At 39.8% G+C, this 19,758-nt stretch overlaps 1 protein-coding gene across 1 annotated transcript; it reads right to left on the reverse strand.

Moving 5' to 3' along the window:
* Positions 1-1,690: 1,690 nt before the first annotated feature.
* LOC142366032 (interleukin-31 receptor subunit alpha) lies at positions 1,691-19,746 on the reverse strand. The gene is made up of 15 exons (XM_075447802.1): positions 19,697-19,746; positions 18,026-18,137; positions 17,335-17,494; positions 12,094-12,272; positions 11,857-12,020; positions 11,602-11,773; positions 9,595-9,677; positions 9,094-9,322; positions 8,639-8,827; positions 8,422-8,526; positions 7,398-7,544; positions 5,335-5,466; positions 5,153-5,249; positions 4,940-5,021; positions 1,691-3,679 (listed from the first exon to the last, which is right to left on the reverse strand). Exons 2-15 carry the CDS (start codon positions 18,081-18,083, stop codon positions 3,014-3,016), a joined length of 2,463 nt encoding a protein of 820 aa, XP_075303917.1. The 5' UTR covers positions 18,084-18,137; positions 19,697-19,746; the 3' UTR covers positions 1,691-3,013.
* Between the last annotated feature and the right edge of the window lie 12 nt (positions 19,747-19,758).

Genomic DNA, 19,758 nt, shown 5'->3' on the forward strand with positions numbered 1-19,758 from the left:
TAGTTGCAATTTTCTCCGTCACAGAGGTGGCGCTGCTACGTGAAGGTTACCTCTACTCTACAACCACGAAAGTGGAGAAGAAAACAATGCCGCTGTCAAGAGCAAGAATACTGTAATTAATGATACTGCTGCAGTTTTCGGATCATTTTAATTTTTTAATTCAGTCAATAGAGGTGAAGGTTTGAAGCCCCCAGCATCAACAGAGTGTCTGCCCTCTTCTTTGCCTTCACGTATCTGCCCCGTAGCTTCTTCCACACATTCTTACAGAACTCTCCCTCTTTCCCCAAAGTTCTGCCCATCTCTGTGCACCAGTTTTGGGAGTTTACGCGCTCCCTGTGCTGTTTCACTGCAGTTTCGTACAGCTGCCTGTACAAATGCACCTCCTCACTGAGCCTGGTCTCACATCGGTCCATCCGGTTCGTTGTGCTTGGCGCCGCCAAGTTACAAAAATCGACTGGTGCACGACAACGCGCTGCGCCGTCTTTTCAAGGGAAGCGCCATGCCTGAAACGTCATTTTGACGTCACGGTCCACCACCGCCGTGACAGACGCGGCAACCATGCTACCACCTTTAATCACTGAAAGTTTCTGTCAGAGAGATATCATTGATTTACTGAGTTGGACTCATTGAAGGATTTGTTACCAGTAGTTTTTGGACAGTCTCTCATAGTGAGAATGGCAGGAAAGGCTGACTGAATTCAACCTGGGTCTATAAAACTGAATAGACTGTCTAAAATGTCTTATCCTCTTTGTGGTCCTGTCACTGTTCACCTGCTGTATGGCACAAATAGATTTTCTTTTTCTGAGATTAAGTGCACATCCTCAGAGTCCACAGGTTGGTTGAATTCAGTCATTGTTGATTGTTGGAGTAAATAACAAACACAGCTATTTGCTAATTCAATAAATACCACCAACCACGGCAAAGCCATTTGACCCAGACATGAGTGCAGCGGTGCACATTTCCACCAAAGACAAAAGCCAGATTTTGATGGGTGTTCTCTTTGTTGTGAAAGGGGCTTGAGAGCCAGTATGATAAGCTTTTAACATACTGGCAAATGAAAATTACGCTAAAACAAATGTGTGTTTATAAGGAAGTAAAAGATTATTCTAAGAAAATCAATTTAAAAAAAAAGAAAAAAACACACTGATTACAAACACTTTAGCCACCCTGAGCCATCAGTTATATCTTGATTAGCGAGACTACGCTTTTCCTAGTTTAAGAAGCTGAAATGTCTGATTTTACGAGCATTTTATACTCTACAAGTCTGGAGGAAAGTCAGTAACCTACCCGGCATACAAAAATTTTAGGCACATCGCATCCAGAAAAATCTGAGTCTCATAGCAAATACACTTTTTTTATGTCTACATGATGATTTATATGCTGTTCATATATTAATGCTTAAGTACACAAATGATGTAAACCAGAAAAAAATAAAATGCTGCAAAAGTAGTTTATTGCCCTTTGATGTTGAATTGCACTTAGCAGCGTTTTAGTTCCAAAACAGGTTAGACTCTCAGGTGTGAGTCTACAAACAAGACAACTAACTGAGACAACTAAGATTCACTGTTAAAACTTTAAGTTTGTAACAGAGACCTGTGCTAAATGTTGAGAAGGAGAGTCCAGCAATAACTGAATGAGGTCAAAAATGACACACAACCCATCTGATCTATGTTTGTATCACTGATACGCCAAAGAAATATCTTATTTATTCTTTTTTTTTTTTACAAACATCAAACGCCAACAACTCGATAGTAAAGCTCAGGTGGTTTAAGTGGACTGACTTTAGAAAGATAAAACAGCCATTTGTAAACATGAGAATAAAAGGTAATGCTACAAGGAAGGAGTTTGTGTTGTTTACATTCACCACGATCAAATATACAACTAAAAAAAAAAATGTTTACACAACTTTACAGTGGCTCAAACAGATAGGGAAACAGAAAACTCAAGAGTCCTTGTGTTTTGTCACGGCAGCATCATGGCGATGCGATTCATAAGAATCCTGGTTTGAATCCCAGCCCCTTCTGTGAAGGTGTGTGCATCTGCTCCGGCTTCATCACGCAGTCCAAAAACATGCACGTTATAATCGGTTATTCGAAAGTGTCCACGTGCGTCATTTGTGTTGGCCTTGTAAAATACTCTCCTGCATGCTGGATCCAATTCACATTTCCAAAGAATGAAGATGTTTTTCCGGGCCCTTACTGCTGCGGCCTGTAGTTTGTACAGTTATTCATAGGTTTATGGGTAACTTTTACCTCGTTTTGTCTCAAAGCACTTTCAACGGGTTGATCAGCATGTGACTGACTTGGCCAATCGAGAATATTCCAATTGTTCTCCTTTTAAAAACTTCTGTGTTGCCTTCTCTGTAGGTTTTGGGTCCTTGTTTATCTAAAGTGCCACAGTCCAGTCAACTTTGCTGTATATAAATAAACACTTCAGGATTCATACAGCAGTCACATCATCATAAAACACTAATAACTCGCAGCAGGAAGTCATAGAAACTATCCCATCACAGTAACATCAGCCTAAGGAATGCTGATTCAGAACAATCCTCTCTATTCTTTAGGGTTAGGAATGACTAACACCTTAAGTTGAACCCTCTGTTTTTTTACTATCATGAAGTTTTTTGCTTCATGGTATACACTTGAACATGAACTCTATTTCGCTGGCGGTTGTGAAGGGGGCTTTCTTTACCATGGTAAGGATCCCGATGATTCCTAAAGAAAGAGTCGGGTTCAAGTCCAGACATTGTACCTCTTTAAAAAAGAGAATAAAGCAACGACCCACATCTGTCCATTAAACTCATCTTGAGTCAACTGTTCAAGTGTGTTTCACCCCTTGATAAAGAGCAGTTCCTTCAATTGCTAACTCCTACTTGTTTCAACCGATTTCAATATTCTGCACCTCAAGCACATATTCATCACATAACTGTAAGATGAGTGGGTTTTGATGACAGTACGTTTATAAAAGAAAAACTCATGCTTATTCCTGACATCAATTAAACACCAGTGGAGGTCTAAGTATCACACTGTACAGAGCAATAGGTAAAATCCACAAAAATAGGGTGAGGAATATCTGAAAATGACGTCATAAAACTGTTAGAGGGAGTGTGTGGGTGGTTGGGGGTGTCGGGTTGGAGCGACTGCTCCGAGTTAAATCTGCCAACCTCAGTCAGGTGAGAAGGTAAAACAGAGGAAGGAAAGGCACTACTGAATTCAGAGAAAGACACAGGGCTGTGGTGCCCTTTCAGAAAATGAGGATGAATTTTCTTTTCGTCTGACAGATGTAAGTTATATGATTCTCTGGCGCCATCTAGCGGCGGCATAATGTCATTGAAGCAGAACGTTCCGGGCTGGCAATCATTGGATGGGTGATTGGAGGAAGGCGGGATGAATGTGGGAAGATTTTTGAGAAGTGGAGAAGAGTGGAGGATGCTGGAGTAGGTGCAGGAGGAGGGGGAGAGATCAGTGGCCGAGGTTGTCCTGGCTTCGGTCACGCTTCTGGTGGACGCCTTTGCGGATATTCTGTCTGGAAGTGGAGACAACTGATGGAGGGAGTATGTCTGGAAATTGCGGACACTCTGATATCCGTCATCCTTCTCCAGGTCCTGCAGCTTATCAAGCAAAATGACTTCGGAGTATTTGATGTCAGGCTTCTTTTGTACCACAAACGGCTCCTTTCTCTGAAGTGGTATAATCAACAAGGACAAAGAACAGCAATCAAGTCATTCAGTTTTGCTTGTAGAAAAAATGCTCCAGGGTTCAGTATATTTGCTTCATAGGGGCTGAGATGAGAGAAAAAAAGACTGAACAAGATTCAGCCAATATGCTTCCTCACTGCTTGTGTCTGTTTCTTCTTAATATACAATTAGAGAAAATTCAGGCCAAAATTACTTGAATCAACTCTCACGTTTGCATCACTGGATATTTCATATACAGTCGAACCAGGGTTAGAACCTCTTCTTTTAATTTTAATTAGAACCAAAGGGGATTTATTTATCCAGTTTTAGCCACTTTTGAGTAAGGTGGATAAAAATGACAATTTTCACCGAAACTAAACCTCCTTAAAGGAAAACTTTAAAAAGATTTTGTTTTAGAGGGGCTGATTGTTGTCAGAAAACAGGCATGAAAAAAACAAGACATCGCAAAGGTGTTTCTTTCTGAAAATCAATAACTCAGAATGTATAAAAGATATTAGATATCTTACAAATCTTTGTGGGGTTCCTAATTGATTCAAAAGCTATGAGAGATCAAATCTGACAGAAACTGGCCTTTAAATTTGGCTCCATGGTCATAAAAATAATGGAAAAATGAGGGCAAATACAATTCACATCAATTCCCATATGGTATAGAATGTGATGTTTAATTACTATGAAAAAGAAATAGGAGATGACTTATGAAATGTTCAGTTTCATAGGACAAATGAGCAATTATTTTGTACAAATAGCTGCTTATTAAAGGCTGGATTCCACATAAAACAAACAAATAACAAAAAAAGTAAAGAAATAATCTGTTAGTGAGCATTTTCAAATTTCCAGAAACGGGTTTTTCAGCATTCGCCAACAAGACCTTTATTGGTCCCCACAAAAGATTATTTAACTTTTATAAAACGGCAAAAAAATATTCAAAAGCAACTCTGCACTTCAGTTACATTCAGTCTTACAAAGAGAAGCACATCTATTCAGTGCTATTTTTTTGTTGTCAGCCTTGGACTGGTTCTTGCAATACCAGTAAGGTTTGTTAAAAAAAAACCCATCCTGGTGCTCTTTGGTAAACTGTGGAATGTGTTTGGCTTTCTTGGGGTTTGTTGAAAATAGAAAAACACTGACGACAGACTCAAAGAGTCTCCTAAAGATTTAAATCTTGAATTCAAGGACAGAAATGTTAACATGATGGTCAAAAAATGAATAGATCAATGAAAAGGAAAACAGGTTATTCTTTACCTTTAAATTAGTTTCAGGGATCCATCGAGACAAGCTACTGTTGGATGGATCGGGGATGCCTTGGAATGGCTTCTGTCTCATCCTAAACCACACAGGATGCGGAGAATAAAGATGAAACGGAATGGAAACTATATTCCAAACAAATGTTTTCCCAGTGTCATTTTGTACAGAGTACTAAAAGTAGGACACATTTTAGACAGAAAGTTATCTTACATCTTCATATGCGCTACGCAGGCCATCAGGATCAATGCCAGTGAAGTCAGCATGAGCGGAAAAATGACGCTAATTACGATCGAGAGCTCCTCAGATCCTTCGCACACACAAAATGGAGTTAAAAATACAGCAACTTCCGATTTATGAAATTTGACTTTACATCGTGTGTGTTCCATCTTCACCTATGTGCACATTAGCCAGGTTCCCAGCTGGTCCGGTGCCGGCGACAGTGTGGGCCTGCATGTAGATGTCATAATTACCTGGCAAGAGATTCTCCAGAGTGTAGCGGTGAACATGACCAGGCACAGACACGCCTGATTAAACATGAAAAGGTTTAAGGGGCCTTAATGGGATACATGAAAACATGACAAATGCAAAAAGAGAGAAAACCACTAAAGCAAGACAGTACATTAAGTATCCAAACAGTTTATATTTTTTCCTCTCTGCTAGTCTCTGCATCATTGAGATACATTTGTTTATATATATATTTTTTTATTTTTTATTTTTATTTAAATATGCACAATGATAAAACAATAAAATACATTTATTAATACAAAGGCCAAAATAATGTGCAGGAGAGGAAAGGAAGCCCAAGGGCTTATATAAATCCCCCCCCCAAATACAAAACACTAAATTAAATCAACCAATAAAAGAAAAGAAAAGGCAGAAAAGAAAAGAGGAGGAGACAAGGAAAAATACAGAGAGAGAACAAAATCACAATTTCATTTCAATTGAAATTTTGCCTGGACAGAAGATACCTCACCAAACTAGACTTAAAGCTGCAGTCGGCAGGTTTTCAAAATTGCGAGTCTAAAGTCGGAAAATTCGAACTGATACAACTTTCAGGTCCCTCCCCCAACCTCTAACAAGCTCCGAATCGCCCCCCAAACCCCTCCCCCTCTGTGGACGAGGTTGTGCACGTGAGTTCACACCAGTGTGAGCGCACACAAGCTGGGGCAGACTCACGCTCAGCAGCGTGTGCACAAGCTGTGATTGACAGGTAGGATTCCTCCGTCCTAACTTGATTGGTTAAAAACAGCCGGGAGCGCTCGATTTTTGTAAGCATGATTACAGGCTTCAGAGGGAGCTACAGATTTCGTTATTTTTCATAAACAGCCTATTAAATATTCTACTTCCACAATCCCATGACAGTTCAAGCTAATATGACTAAAAAAAAGTTGCCGACCGCAGCTTTAAACATTTTGTAGGAGGATAAAAGCTTGAGACTTCTGTCTAGGGAGTTCCAGAGCTGGGGACCATGGAATTTGATAAAACATTTATGTCTGGAAGTTCTACAAAGAGGTAAAAGAAAATTGTTCTGACCTCTTACTGAATATGAGTGAATATCTGATGATAACAAAAAGAACGTATGAAAAGTGCCTGGAATGTCTTGTTTACAAAGAATGAAATTAAACATAAACAGAGATGTTTGAAGCATATTAATAGAAAAAATTGACAAGAGTCTGAATTTACTGAATAAAGGTGCAGATGGCGCCTGATTTGTAGAGTTTGAAATCATTCTTAAGAATCTTTTCTGAATTAGGAGTATCTGGTTAAGGTAAGAAGAATATGAGGCACCCCAAGCAATATTACAATATGTTAAATATGGATAAATTAAACTGTAATATAATGTCATGAGACAAGATTGATTAACTAAGGGAGCGACTCTTCTGATAATACCATAAGACTTCATAATTTTTTTGCATACATACTCAATATGGTTTCTCCAGGACAATCTTTCATCGACTAATATCCCAAGAAATTTCATACATGAGACTTGTTTAATTTCCTGGTTATTAATTTGCAGCTTTAAGTCCTGCTTAGGAAAAGTTTTATTTTTGTTTCTGAAAAGTATATAATTGGATTTGTTCACATTCAAAGAAAGCTTGTTCATCTGAAACCATTTTGAGGCGTATTCCAGTGTGGTATTAGCATTTCTGATTAGACATCCAAAGTCAGAGTGAGATATGACAATGTTGGTATCATCCGCAAATAAATATATAGCTCTTCTTTTACAAATAAACCCAAATATATCAGCTTAGGATGAGAGAAAAAGTCAGTGGTTGTCAAGATATCTCAAAAAGGGGATGTTCAGTGTTGAATGCAGCATTTAAAAGCAATTGCAACTCCATTCTACAATATCAAACTCAACCCCGATCTTTTACTTTCCACTGACATGTCCCAACGAAATCTTTGCTATAAACGGATGTGTGACTCAATGTGCCTGTTTGTTAGCATTACTCACTCCTTGGCAACTGGTTTGCGGTTCTGTACCAGAGGGTATAGTTGCAGAGGGAACCATGAAGCAGCTCCACAGGTACAGAACTCCAGCTGACCTCCACAGTGCTGCCAGAGATGTTCTGCACTCTAACATTAGGACCAGCTGAGGGTCCTGTGAGGACAGCGAGATAATGTAGTGTGAGAATGATGAACCACAGGACACGTTCACAGAACATGGCACCGTCTCTTTTTGACATCTACGCTGATCTGACTTGTTCGCTTCTGCCTACTGAAGACAAACACAATTTTGGCTCGTGTGTTTATCTGTCACAAACATGCTGTGCTGGTCTGGAACTCTGTCATGTCTTCATTAGCACATCAGGATACACTCCTGAGCAAAAAACAGCAGCCAGAAATGATGTCAAATTACTCATTGTTTTTGATCCAGTGTGCAAAAATCTGTTAATAAAATGACCAGTTTTAGGATTTGGCTTAATCTTGATCACCAAAGAGAGGTGACGATCATTTGTGGATGATGTTCAATATGGGTATAAACCTATACAGCAGGATCATTTTCTGCAGTTGACCTTGCTCTATTTAGAATTGATGGATTTATCGAGCGCATATAAAAAGAGCCTCTAAGGGAACACAGATGAAAGTGTATGTTTTTTCTGTTCATGGTTGACTTCATCATTGCAAGGTGTTCAGGGTCTGTGGTTGCAAAACAAGCCCATATCATCACCCCTCCACCACCGTGCTTGACAATTGGTATGAGGTGTTTATGCTGATATGCTGTGCTTGGCTTCGTTCAAACATGGTGCTGTACATCATGACCAAGCATTGTTTTTTGTTGTTCATCGGAGTTTGCATTTACCTCATTATAAAACCTTACTGTGCTAATTCGTTAGAGTGAATGAGTGCACTATTGTTTATTTTGACACATCATGAAACAGTATGCATAAATAAGCCAAAAATGACTGTCGGTGTGTAATCTAGTTGTTCAAGCTCAGCATGTGCCAGCTTCAATATTTATTGTGCAGATAACTTACTTCCTTGTTGCGTATAAATGTAGAGCGTTCTGTTTTTCCCTGCTCCTCGTTCACCATATAGCGTTTTGACAGAAACCGCGTAACGCTCCATCGGCTTCACTCCCTCTAAAAGCAAAGCAGAGAAAAAATGCTCTTGTTTTTTCCTAAAAAAAGAAAAAAGAAAAGAGGATCATTCCCTTCTCTGCATTCTGAGCTACAGCAGATACTGTAGGATTACCTGTGATCACCAGCTTTGTGGAGGAACTATTCAGCTTTTCCCAGTGCAGGATGCTGCTGGTTTTCTCCCTGGCAGCAATCCACTCCACAACAAATCCACTCACTGATCTATTCCATGGAGACGTCCAGCAGACCTCAAAGCTGCTGTCATCCAGAGGAATGGCAGTGATTTGTTTCGGGGGTGGCGGCTCTGAGGATGCAGAGAGAAAAAGATGACAGCAAGCTTATTCACAATGTCTCTGCTTGATGCCATTCATGTTGTTGAAGGCTAACAAATATCAGAAGAAACCTTGGAGGCATGATTGTTGCATTGTCTGCTTCAGAATGGTACATAAACCAGTCATGTGCACATGCACAAAGAATCAATAGTTGTGAGAAAACACGACAGCTGCTTTGTGCCGTGTCCCACTCTGCCTTGATGTCCCGGCCAATGTAAAGACTTGGATGTGGCCCCACCTGTGTCAGAGGCGCTCAGCAGCGAGATTCGGGCCTTTGGCGACGTCCCCGCAGAAGTGGAGGCTGTCAGAGCACAGGAGCAGCGCCCAGAAGGGAGAAGCAAGCTGCAGGAAGCACTGGGATGGTGCAAATCCCTGCAGCTTCCATCACTCAGAACCCGAGCATTTTCTGTCTCACAAGTCACATTGTAGAAGAGAACTCTACCGTTCGCCAGAGAGCGAGGCAAGGGCTGTGTGCCAAGACCCAAACGAGAGAAAAAAAGACAAATATCACGTATGCGTCTTTATTTCTCAGTTCTGCACTAGAACCAAATCAAACCGTAGAGCAATAAAGGAGTCATTTCATGGGGACATAAAAACTAACTGGGGATGGTTTGTGAGGAGGAGGTGATTAAAAACTAATCGCATCCACAAATGATTAAACTTTTTACTGTGGGGCTCAAAGTGAGACTTCCAAAGGATTGCACCAGAAACTGTGACTCAAATTCAGTTACATACACACCTTCCAAAGCAGGGAAACAAGTCTCCCTCCATTCCTGTCAGTATGTTTCACTTGCCTCCAGAAGACTGGTGCAGCAGATGGGGCTGATGGAGGGAAACAAGGGACATCATTAGAACAATTAGAGGGGAAAACATTGGAATATGTTGAGAATACAATCAAGAAAAATAACAACGACATCACCAAAATATTTGTGAGGATCGTTTCTGAAGCAGAGAAAAGTACTGCAGAGTAACTTAAATTCCATTACGATTTTGGATATTGTTGAGCAGTCACTCCGGTGGCATTTTTCTACAATGTCTCATAGAGCTTGAGGGGGAGGCTTGGTCCTGTCAATAGCTGACGAAAATGTCAGTGTTGACTAGTTTAGCAGTTGGTCCACCAGTTTGGTCGACTTAAACATTTAAAAAACGATCTAGTAGTTTTTTCCTAAAACATTTGCTCACAGTTTTTGTTGTGCGTTTGTCTTCCGTCCCTCCCTGTTTCCGTCAGCTCATCACTGCTTGCTAGAAAAGGCTTTAGTTTTTTTTTTTAATAGTTTCTGAATGGGGAGGTCTGGGAACAGGGAATGTTTTAATAGTTTTGCCCTGAGCCACCCTTAATTGTTATAACTATTTACATAAAAGAAAATCCTGCCAGAACTTGTTGACAGTAGAGAGATCCGTTTCTACTCTCAACAGAACGCTCTTTTTGTTTTTGGCATGGGCTCTTTGTCTGAAGGCAAAAGAAATGGCGTGGAGTCACATCAGGACTTGGGATATCAAGCAGTTTAGGAGAAATGCAGAAACAGAAGACAAAGCGACTGTTGATTCCATTTGATGCAAAAGAAAGCTGAGGGCCATACATTGCAGGGCTGAGTTTACTACTCTCCTGGACCCAGATAACTGGCATAAAACAGTTGGATGGAGAAGAACTACTTAAAACAGTACCGGTAAATGCAGTCTTATTTATTTCTGCCATCTCTCCTCAACAAATGGAGGGAAGGATGAAAAACATAGTTAAATTTCTTTAAAGTGAGTTTAGGTTATCTATCCATAGTGACGACCATATCTTGAATTGAACTGGAACTGGAATTACATCTTTGTGTGTATATCTGTTAGCTTCTAATGAGCTTTAGCTGTCTGGCAAAGTTAGTATATAAGGGCCATGTTTACCACTGTGTAGCAACCTCTCTTATTTTAACAGTCTTTAAACATCTGGGAGCTGAGGATGCCGCTTGTTGGACCTTTGTGAGAGGAATGTTGTCCCATTCCTGTCTGATATAGGATTCTAGCAACTCATTGCTGTATTTAATCTCTCATAATGCACCAAATGTCTTCAGTTGGTGAAAGGTTTAGATTGCATGCTGATCAGTCCATCACCTGGTCTCTTCCATAACAAAGTCATGCTGTTGTAATAGATACAGTATATGGTTTAGCATTGTCTTGCTGTAATATGCAAGGACTTCCTGAAAAAGATGTAGTCTGGATGGGAGCATATGTTGCTCCAAAAGCAGTGCATTCCTTTCAGCATTGAAGGTAAATTTCCAGATGTGCAAGCAGCCAGTTTCAATGGCACTAATGCCTGCCCATACCATCAGAGATGCAGGTTTTTGAAAAGCCAGACATACCCTCTTCTCTTTAGTCTGGAAAAATGATCATTAGATCATTAGGTGTCTTTGGGAAGGTTTTAGGTGTGATGACAATCATCGGTGGCATCTTTATTCCCTGACAGGTACTGGTTCTGCTTGGTATATTTGAATGGTTCAGATTAGTCTGTCAACTTGATAGACAGATGCTTCATCTAATCACCTGGTAAAGTTTCTTTTTTTTTTTTGACCACACTTGCCCCTTTCATGGAGAAAATATCTGTCGGTTACCAGTTTACGACAGTATGTTTTTTGGCTCCTGTTCCTGCTTTTTCAGAACAAAGGAGTCATTATATTTTGATATACACCGACTAAAAACTTGTGGTTGTCATTGTCATTATTACATCACACTAGTAATGAATGTCAGCTCTGTTTCTTCTCACCATCCTCTGCTGTCCTTCCCTGAAGAGAGTTGCTCCATGGGCTCCACGGGCTTGCCGGGCCCTGGTAGCGATTGCGAAGTCTGATGATGTATGAGGTGTCGGGTTTGAAGAGGCAAACCTGGATCATTTTATCTGCCACTGTTACATTACTGACCTGAACATCTGGCTGTGCCTGCAACAGGAAAATAATGAAGTGAAACAAACGTGTTCCTCCATTGACATGCATGCGTTTGTGCGCATCCGGGAGCAGCTCACCTGCTCCTGTGCAGTGAATTCTATTTGGGAATTCAGTTGTCCGTCCTTTATTTCTGAGTCAGACACAAGAAAATCTGGCAAGACGCGGTGCCAGACTACACCCAGACACTTGGGTAAACCAGGAACCAGGTTCACACTGTCCAAAATCACTGGAGGCAAAATCACTGAGAAAAACACGGAGAGCAAAAGTGAGCGAGAAGAGTGATGGTGTCAGAGGGAAAAGAATAACAACCTCACCTTCTTTCCTACCAGGCTGACATCGCAGTTCTGATGTAATGTTGAGGCTTCCACCATGTGCTGTGACACGGATGCAATAGTCGATCCTCACTGTTGAGTCACCGATTCCTGCGGTGCAGCTTGTGCCAGACGTGGTGCAGGTGAAAGTCTTTAGAGAACTTGCTGCTGAGGGCTTGAAACTAAACATCCGCAGAAACACACATCATTGTAAAAGACTAATGGAAGGACAAGGTTCTAAACCAACAGATAACGGTATGCATGTTCTATCATCAGCAGGAAAATATGTTTCACGTGCTTCAGATGCTTTTGCAACACTGATATGTGTCATGCATACAACCTTGTTCAAAAACATACATCACAAGATTGCTGATACATGCAATCCAGTAGATTCTGCTAAATTCTTCTGAATTTGAAATGATACAATACATTGCAACTTATTTTCAGTAATAAGAATAATAATTAAAAAAAAAAAAAACTGATAACATTTCTTTGAGAAAAAACAGGAAATAGAAACTGTGGGGACTCACATTGCCAAACCTGCCATCAAAACCTCAAACGAAAGTGACATCAGTCAGTACACCAATGCACTCCTTCACTAAAACGGATCATACTAGATTACTACTAAGCTTTTAATCTTACCATACAACTGATAAAACTTGCAAAGACTTGACAAACTGACTAATAAAACAAATGTTGCTCATCATTGTCACAGCCCCTGGGGCTTGGGCCGGGCATGTCTCTTTCCTCCCTCTTTCTTTTTGTCTCCTCCCTCAGACCAGGAAGCTGATTGGAGTGTGCAGCATTGATTGCGGCAGCTCGTACACCTGGCCGTCTGTGGGAGTGGATTTAAGCCGCCTTATTTTGTTAATTCTCCCCTTCTGGTTCCTGGCTGGGTTTGGGAGAACAGTAGTGTGTTTTGGGTTTGTTTGGTTTATCCTTTTGTTATGTTTCACACCATACAACACTTTCGCAGCACATTCATGCTCCATAACACCACTACACTACCGATGACTGATTGCCACATCCCATTGTTTTACTTTTGTTGAATTCTTAGCTTAAGTTCAAATTGCTTAAATAAATGGGATTTCTTTATAGAATAGAATAGAATAGAAATAGAATAGAAAAATACTTTATTTATCCCCCAATGGGGGAAATTCAAATTTGTAAAGTAGCTCAACATTTTTTTAAATATTTACAATGATTGAATTAATAACAATAATAATACTACTACAAACTAAATAATAATACTAAATGGCTAAATGGCAAAATAAACAAATAAATAAAAATCAATCAATCAATTTGAGAAGAACTCAGCAGTCACTGTTATAAAGCCTTATGGCTGTGGGAACAAAGGACCTTCTGAACCTCTCAGTCCTGCAGCGCAGAGAGATGAGCCTCTCACTGCAGCTGCTCCTCTGTCCTGTCAGGATGCTGTGGAGAGGATGTTTATTATTCTCCAAAGCAGAATATAATTTCCTCCTCATCCGTTTCTCCACCACAGCACTGAGAGGGTCCAGCCTTCTGCCTACAACTGAAGCGTCTCTTTTTCACCAGTTTGTCCAGGCGCCTACAGTTTCTGTCTGTAGTGCAACTCCCCCAGCAGACAGCAGCATAGAACAGTGCACTCTCAATGATAGTGTGATAAAACATGCACATCATATCACTGCAGACATTGAAGGACCTGAGCCGTCTCAGGAAGAAGAGACGGCTCTGGCCCCTCCTGTACACTGCGTCTATGTTGGCAGACCACTCCAGTTTATTATCCAGCACCACCCCCAGGTATTACAGTCTCTATAACTCTCAAACCGCGTGCTTCCTCCTTTTTGATACGTCTTTTGAGCCAGGTCGTGTCAATCATAAATGTGGCAAAGGCAAAAAAAAAAAAAAAAAAAAAAAAGGTTAAACGTGACAAACTTTAGTCACTCTACATTTGAAATAGGGAATTCTGAGTTGATGGTAGGAAGTTAAGGTTTTAGTGAAGAGTAGACACAAAAGCAACCCATATCAAAACAGGAGGAAATGCATGACAAAGCTTTGCTTATCAATAATAGACTCAGGATGTCATTTCAGACATCAAAGTTGCATCTAAGACTGTGTCAGTCAGTCTGTTGCCCCATTTTCTTCTCTACAGAAGAGTGCTTTTTAACAGGATTTTCACTGTCATAAAAAAGGGCCAAATTTAATGTCTGTTATCTTTTCTCATATGAATATTGACATTTATAATAAAAATGATACGACGCTTTCGCAGAATGATTGTGAACACAAATTTTAAACAAATCAAACTTGCAACAAATGACCTCCATTTTGTGAGTCACTTGGGAACGACAGACCAAGCTGTGAACACAACATAAGCAGTAATCAGCAGTTATGGAGTAACACTGAGAAGTCTTTACAGCCCCATTTTACTCTCCACCTACCCTGGAGAGAAGGATCTGACTTGGGGGGGGGTTTGCTGTTTTTTCACTGCAAACAGCTGCGTGTTAAAGTGACAGAGTGGTGGACCGAATGACAACAGTTTAGCTTAATAATGATCTGAAACTTTCAATAAGCACCGTAAAAACTGGCAAGAAATGTAAGTGGTCGTATTAACCAAGACAAACCAAACAGAGTTCCGCAGATGTCATATCTTACATTGATGCACGCAAAAAAGGAGGAAAATGTTTTTCTAAAGAAAACATTACAGCAAATATGACTGCTTCATAAAGCGTTTTGGCACGAGTGCTGAGGCAGATTATTTTCTTGGCTTCTTTTGTAATTTTTCTGTGTTCAGCAATGTGACTGGCATCAAGGTAAGACAATCTGAATCAATGTCTCACTATGACTCATGGCCTGATGAAGACAAGCAAAAGAAAGTTCTTCTGAAGAAACCAGATAGGTAGTTTGCTATAGAACGAAGGCAAGCTTTCACTGCAAACAAAGTCCTCTTTTAAATTGCTGCTGGCAACAAAAAGGTAAATTTCTTTTTACCCGTTTATTTTCCCCTGTGGAATAAACACCCTGAGGATTGAAACAATACAGAGGCTCTAGTAAGTGTAGGTGCAGTTCAAAATATTTCTCCATAAAACACACAAAAAAATGACACAATAGATCCCCTGACGTGGACCAACAAGGGTTCCAAACAAAACTTCTCCTTCAAATCACTGACTGGGATTTGCAAGTATTCATAATATGCGTCCTTTGCACTATTTTTCATTTAACCTTTGGTACAACCTTGTTTTCAAAAAGTTTGAATTTACACGTTCATAACATCAGCATGAAACTTCACTTCTCATTTCTGGAAAGAGTGGGAAGTTTGTGAATGCATAAGTGCACAAAACACAAATCTGTAATTTGTTCGTTTCTTTGAACCTCTATTTAACAACCACAAGTACCGAGAAATTAATTTTCCCTGTTGCCACGAAGCAACTACTTTGTAAAAAAATATATTACATCACTCTTCCTTTTACTTACATTTTCAATTGTTTGGGAACTAAGAAAAGTAATTGTTGGATTAGCTAAATAAATCTGTTTCTGTTCTTGCTGAATACAAGATTTAAAGAGCTCAACAGTCCGTGGTCATCCACTGTCTCTCAGTACTTCAGTCATAAGCTCATGTCCGGAGAAATCTGCGCCATTTGTGTGAAAAGTTTCTATATTGCTTCCTCCTTGAGTAATACGGTTACATATCCGGATGCAGCAGTGTTCTGTGTTGACTGAAAATGTTTGTTTTTTTAACCCTGAGCCCATGTGTCCATATTGGACGTGGTGCCATGACGGGTTCTCATGAAGTGCCGTCTGAGGGCTCAAAGACGACATTCATGCAAGAATGGTTTCCATAGCCTTGGCCTTTACGCAGTGTGACTTCCCCAAACGTCCTGAATTTTTTCACAATATTAAGCTCTGTAGAATTTGAAAGACCAAAGTTCTTTGGAATCTGGCATTGAGAAATATTCTTTTAACTGACTGACGTATATCTGATGGAGTTAGTGACATACTGTTGAGCTACAAACCATCCTTGCTTGGAGAGACGCTACCAAAGGCCCGCCACCAATTAATCTGCTGGTTGTAAAATCGACCAGAATGGTGTCACATCGACATTCTAACCTTTTCCGTCATTCTTCGACTCTCTCCCACCTTTTTTGAGTGTATCGCTAATGTCAACTTTTAAGTTTGTTATTACTATCCAATTAAAGTTGGTAAGTGAGGACACAAACATAAATTTGTTTATACTTCTATTTGTTAAACAAAAGGGTTAAATTAAATTGAATTAAAAATTGATAGAATTACACTTTCAGTGCATTTTTGTAACACTCTTCCGGTACTTGGATTTGGATTTGTGAATCATCTAAACCCTGTACTTTACTAAAGAAAAACAATAAATAAATAAATAAAAAGGAAGCTAATATAAAACACATATTTATATATCTATATATATATATACGTATATGTTGAACAAATTATACCAAACTAGTTCATATTTTGCGAAAAACCAATAAAATTGAATTTGACACTAGTTACACACAACATACCAAATCTTTTGGAAACATCTTTTTGATATAACATAATTTTTCCTAAGTAACATTCTCAATGGAGGACTTTTACTTGTAGCACAGTACTTTTAGAGTGTCATATCAGAATTGGAAAAAGGATGCGACTACTTTCTGCATCACATACGATGTTTGTTTTTTTTAAATCAAAATAAAGGGATTTTTTTTGTAAGATGTTTTTAAAGTGTCAGCTCTTCAGAATAAACACATAAGTTTGGAGCTTAATAGCACCGATTGGGAACAAACGCAGCGATTTGTCACACGATTTGTTGGGAATATAAGAATATGAATTCCCATTAGCATTATCCTGTAAAGGAAAGAAAAGCATTCCAAATAAGTGGAGAAATAAAATGCAAAAGCTTTCATACGGGGAAAAGGGCCAAATCAAGGCATGAGGAGTATGAAAAATGAAATAAATCATGGCCCCCACAGTCACCAGTTCCCACTGAACACTTACAGGAGGTTGGCAGGTGTTTGATAGCGTCTCCGAAATCACTTTAATGGAACATGTTCATAAGAATGGTGTGGATCTCACTTAACGACTTTTAGATGCGTAGCGAAAGTAAGATAAACATTTTATATTGTTTCTCCCTTTAACTTGTCAACCATCAGTAATTGTATTCAGAAAATGAATGACACTGAGGCTGAACTCAGCACTGTAACTGAATTAAATTACTACTCAAATACGCATTTCAACAGGAATACTTTGTCATACCCAGGTGTCCTCTGAACCTGCAGAGTGTAGTGTGTCGCAGGGATGTCTCCAGGCTCCCAATGGCAAGTGACGTTACTTCGAATAATGAACACACAGCCAATTAGCCGCGGGGGTCTGGCAGAGGTCTTCAAAGCTGTAACAGGGAGGGCCGAAGGCTGGACTGAAGATGGAGAGAAGCTGGAGTTAACTGCATGATGAAGTAGATGCTGTAAGTCCTCAAGGGCAAAGTGCTGTTTAAGAGGTGCAGCGTGTGCGCCATTCTCTGTCAAGTTGTCAGCTTCCTCTGCTTAGTAACTTTCAGAACCTTACTGTTAATGAACTTTGTTTTATTCCAGAAGTGAATCTTGTTTAACTGTTAAACGATTAGCATGTTCAGTAAAATTTGGTTTTGTGTTATTTAACTTTTTTTTTTTCCTCTGGGAAAAAAAATTGCAACAGGTGGTGATTACGGAGTATCCTAAAAAGCAAAAATTGTGGGCTATAAAGCAATAAGCTGAAAGACTGTGTTGTGCACGTTAGATCTTGTAACTTTGTTCTACTCTTAGATCTTACTTCAGTAGCAGGTCATCCTTCCTTTGTACTTATTTATGTCCTCAAACACCAAAAAAAAAGGCACCCGTATAAATGTCACCAAGAGACTGCATGTTCCCAGTCTCATTTCAATAAAAAGGAAGAGAAGCGCTGAAGTTACCCAGGGCGAGTCCGGCCCCCAGCAGGCAAGTCCACACCACAGCTGGACTGCGCTCCATGAACCACCAACAGTCTCTCACCAGGTTTCTCCCATTGTGCTGGCAGCGGCTTGACTAAAGGACCCAGAAAGTGTAGAAAGGTTTTGTTTAGTGTCCGTACAGGATGCACAAGTATTTTTGTGGCTTCTCTTCTGTGGTTTGTGTAGGATGTAAATGAGGTTTTATCAGGTTGAATTGCTTGCTGATTTTGGAGGAAGTTCTCACAGTCTTTATGAAGTCATTGAAACATTGGAAGCATATCAACCAATACAAAAGACGTTGCATTTTGCTGAACAGAGACAATCTGATTTACCAATCGGACTGCTTGACTGATTAAAGTGCGGAAAGGGGCTGGTTGGGAACCAGCTTTGACTGGACGTCATGCAAAGCACACAGCTTAAGCAGCAGTCAGTGTCTCTCTGTTAAAAAAAAAAAAAAAAAAACTGATACTACCTTAAAGGTGAGTTTTAGTGTAAAATTTGGGGATTATAAATTAATCTTCTTTAAAAAAACAAAAAAACAACTTAATGTACACACACACACACACACACACACACACACACACACACACACACACATCTAATTTAAGATCAGAGCCCAAACCTGTGAAATGATTCATGGACTGAATGATAGTGAGCAACTTATCTGTTTTAAGGTGGCCTTCGAGCAAAAGAATAATTACAAAACTAATGTCAAATCATCCCTCAACAAATTTGACTTGCCCATATATGAAACTGCTTCTGCTGTTGTGGGGAGGCACAACAGAAAACATTTGATTGTTGTTCTTTTTGCTTTGTGTACTGCATTTCCTTTTACGTTTGCTTATCTATAGTCAATCGCTGCACCTATTTCCTATCTGTGTGTATATATATATATAACACCTTTGCACAGTACTTTATCTGAAAGAAAGTTTCAAGAAAAAAACTAAAAAACTATGTAGCCTACCAATTATTCATGATTCAGTGCAGAAGGTGAAACAGAGAGGGGGGGTAACACAGTTGAAAGAGCTATAAACAGATCAGGCAACCGGTTCATCACGGATTTGTTTAGGTTCTTCATGTTGTAACTGCCAGAGGCAAAATTTTTAGGCAATCCCTACTTTCACAGTGTGCTGTTGTCAATGGAATTCTTCATTGGACAACATTCAGTTGTGCAATTGTAGCAAGAGAGCATGAAAAAAAAAGGTCCAATACAGACCTGATTTTAATCCGACAAAATTAGGACTAAGAGGAAAATGCCTTATTCAAATGGAACAGGCAACCATATCTAGTCTGCTCCTTATTCTTGGTAATTTAATACTTTGCTTTTAATGTGCCCCCTCTCCCCCCTTTTCTTTCTTTCTTTTCTTTTTTGAAAGAAACACAAACATAGTTTTGGTTAATTGTGTTTGAGAGCAAAAAACTCCTCGGGCATTTTTTAGTAGGAGCGAATGCTGAGATGAATGAATGGAGTTCTATTGCAGCCTATCGTCTTCATCAGTGTTGAATCACTTTGTTGACGAAGTGACTTTCTATGTAATCTGTTGGGGTGTCAGTCCACACATGTGATGGTAGACTGCCGCACCACCCTGACTGTCACTGGATCAACACAAAGCTAAATACAACCAGTTTAAGTGTAAATAGATGTTCACTTACCTGCACAAGCTCGACTCGTTGACTGAACTCAACCCGGCAATGTGTGCGCCTCACTGAGCCTT

Source organism: Odontesthes bonariensis, chromosome 17 (assembly GCF_027942865.1).
Source record: "Odontesthes bonariensis isolate fOdoBon6 chromosome 17, fOdoBon6.hap1, whole genome shotgun sequence".
Classification (NCBI taxonomy): domain Eukaryota; kingdom Metazoa; phylum Chordata; class Actinopteri; order Atheriniformes; family Atherinopsidae; genus Odontesthes; species Odontesthes bonariensis.

Coding starts and splice junctions, on each gene's coding strand:
- LOC142366032 (XM_075447802.1), bottom strand. CDS start 18,083: ATGGAGCGCAGTCCAGCTGTGGTGTGGACTTGCCTGCTGGGGGCCGGA. Junction 9,678..11,601: donor GGGAAGGACAGCAGAGGATG/GTGAGAAGAAAC, acceptor TCCCTCCATCAG/CCCCATCTGCTGCACCAGTC. Junction 5,467..7,397: donor CGCAAACCAGTTGCCAAGGA/GTGAGTAATGCT, acceptor ATGTTTAATCAG/GCGTGTCTGTGCCTGGTCAT.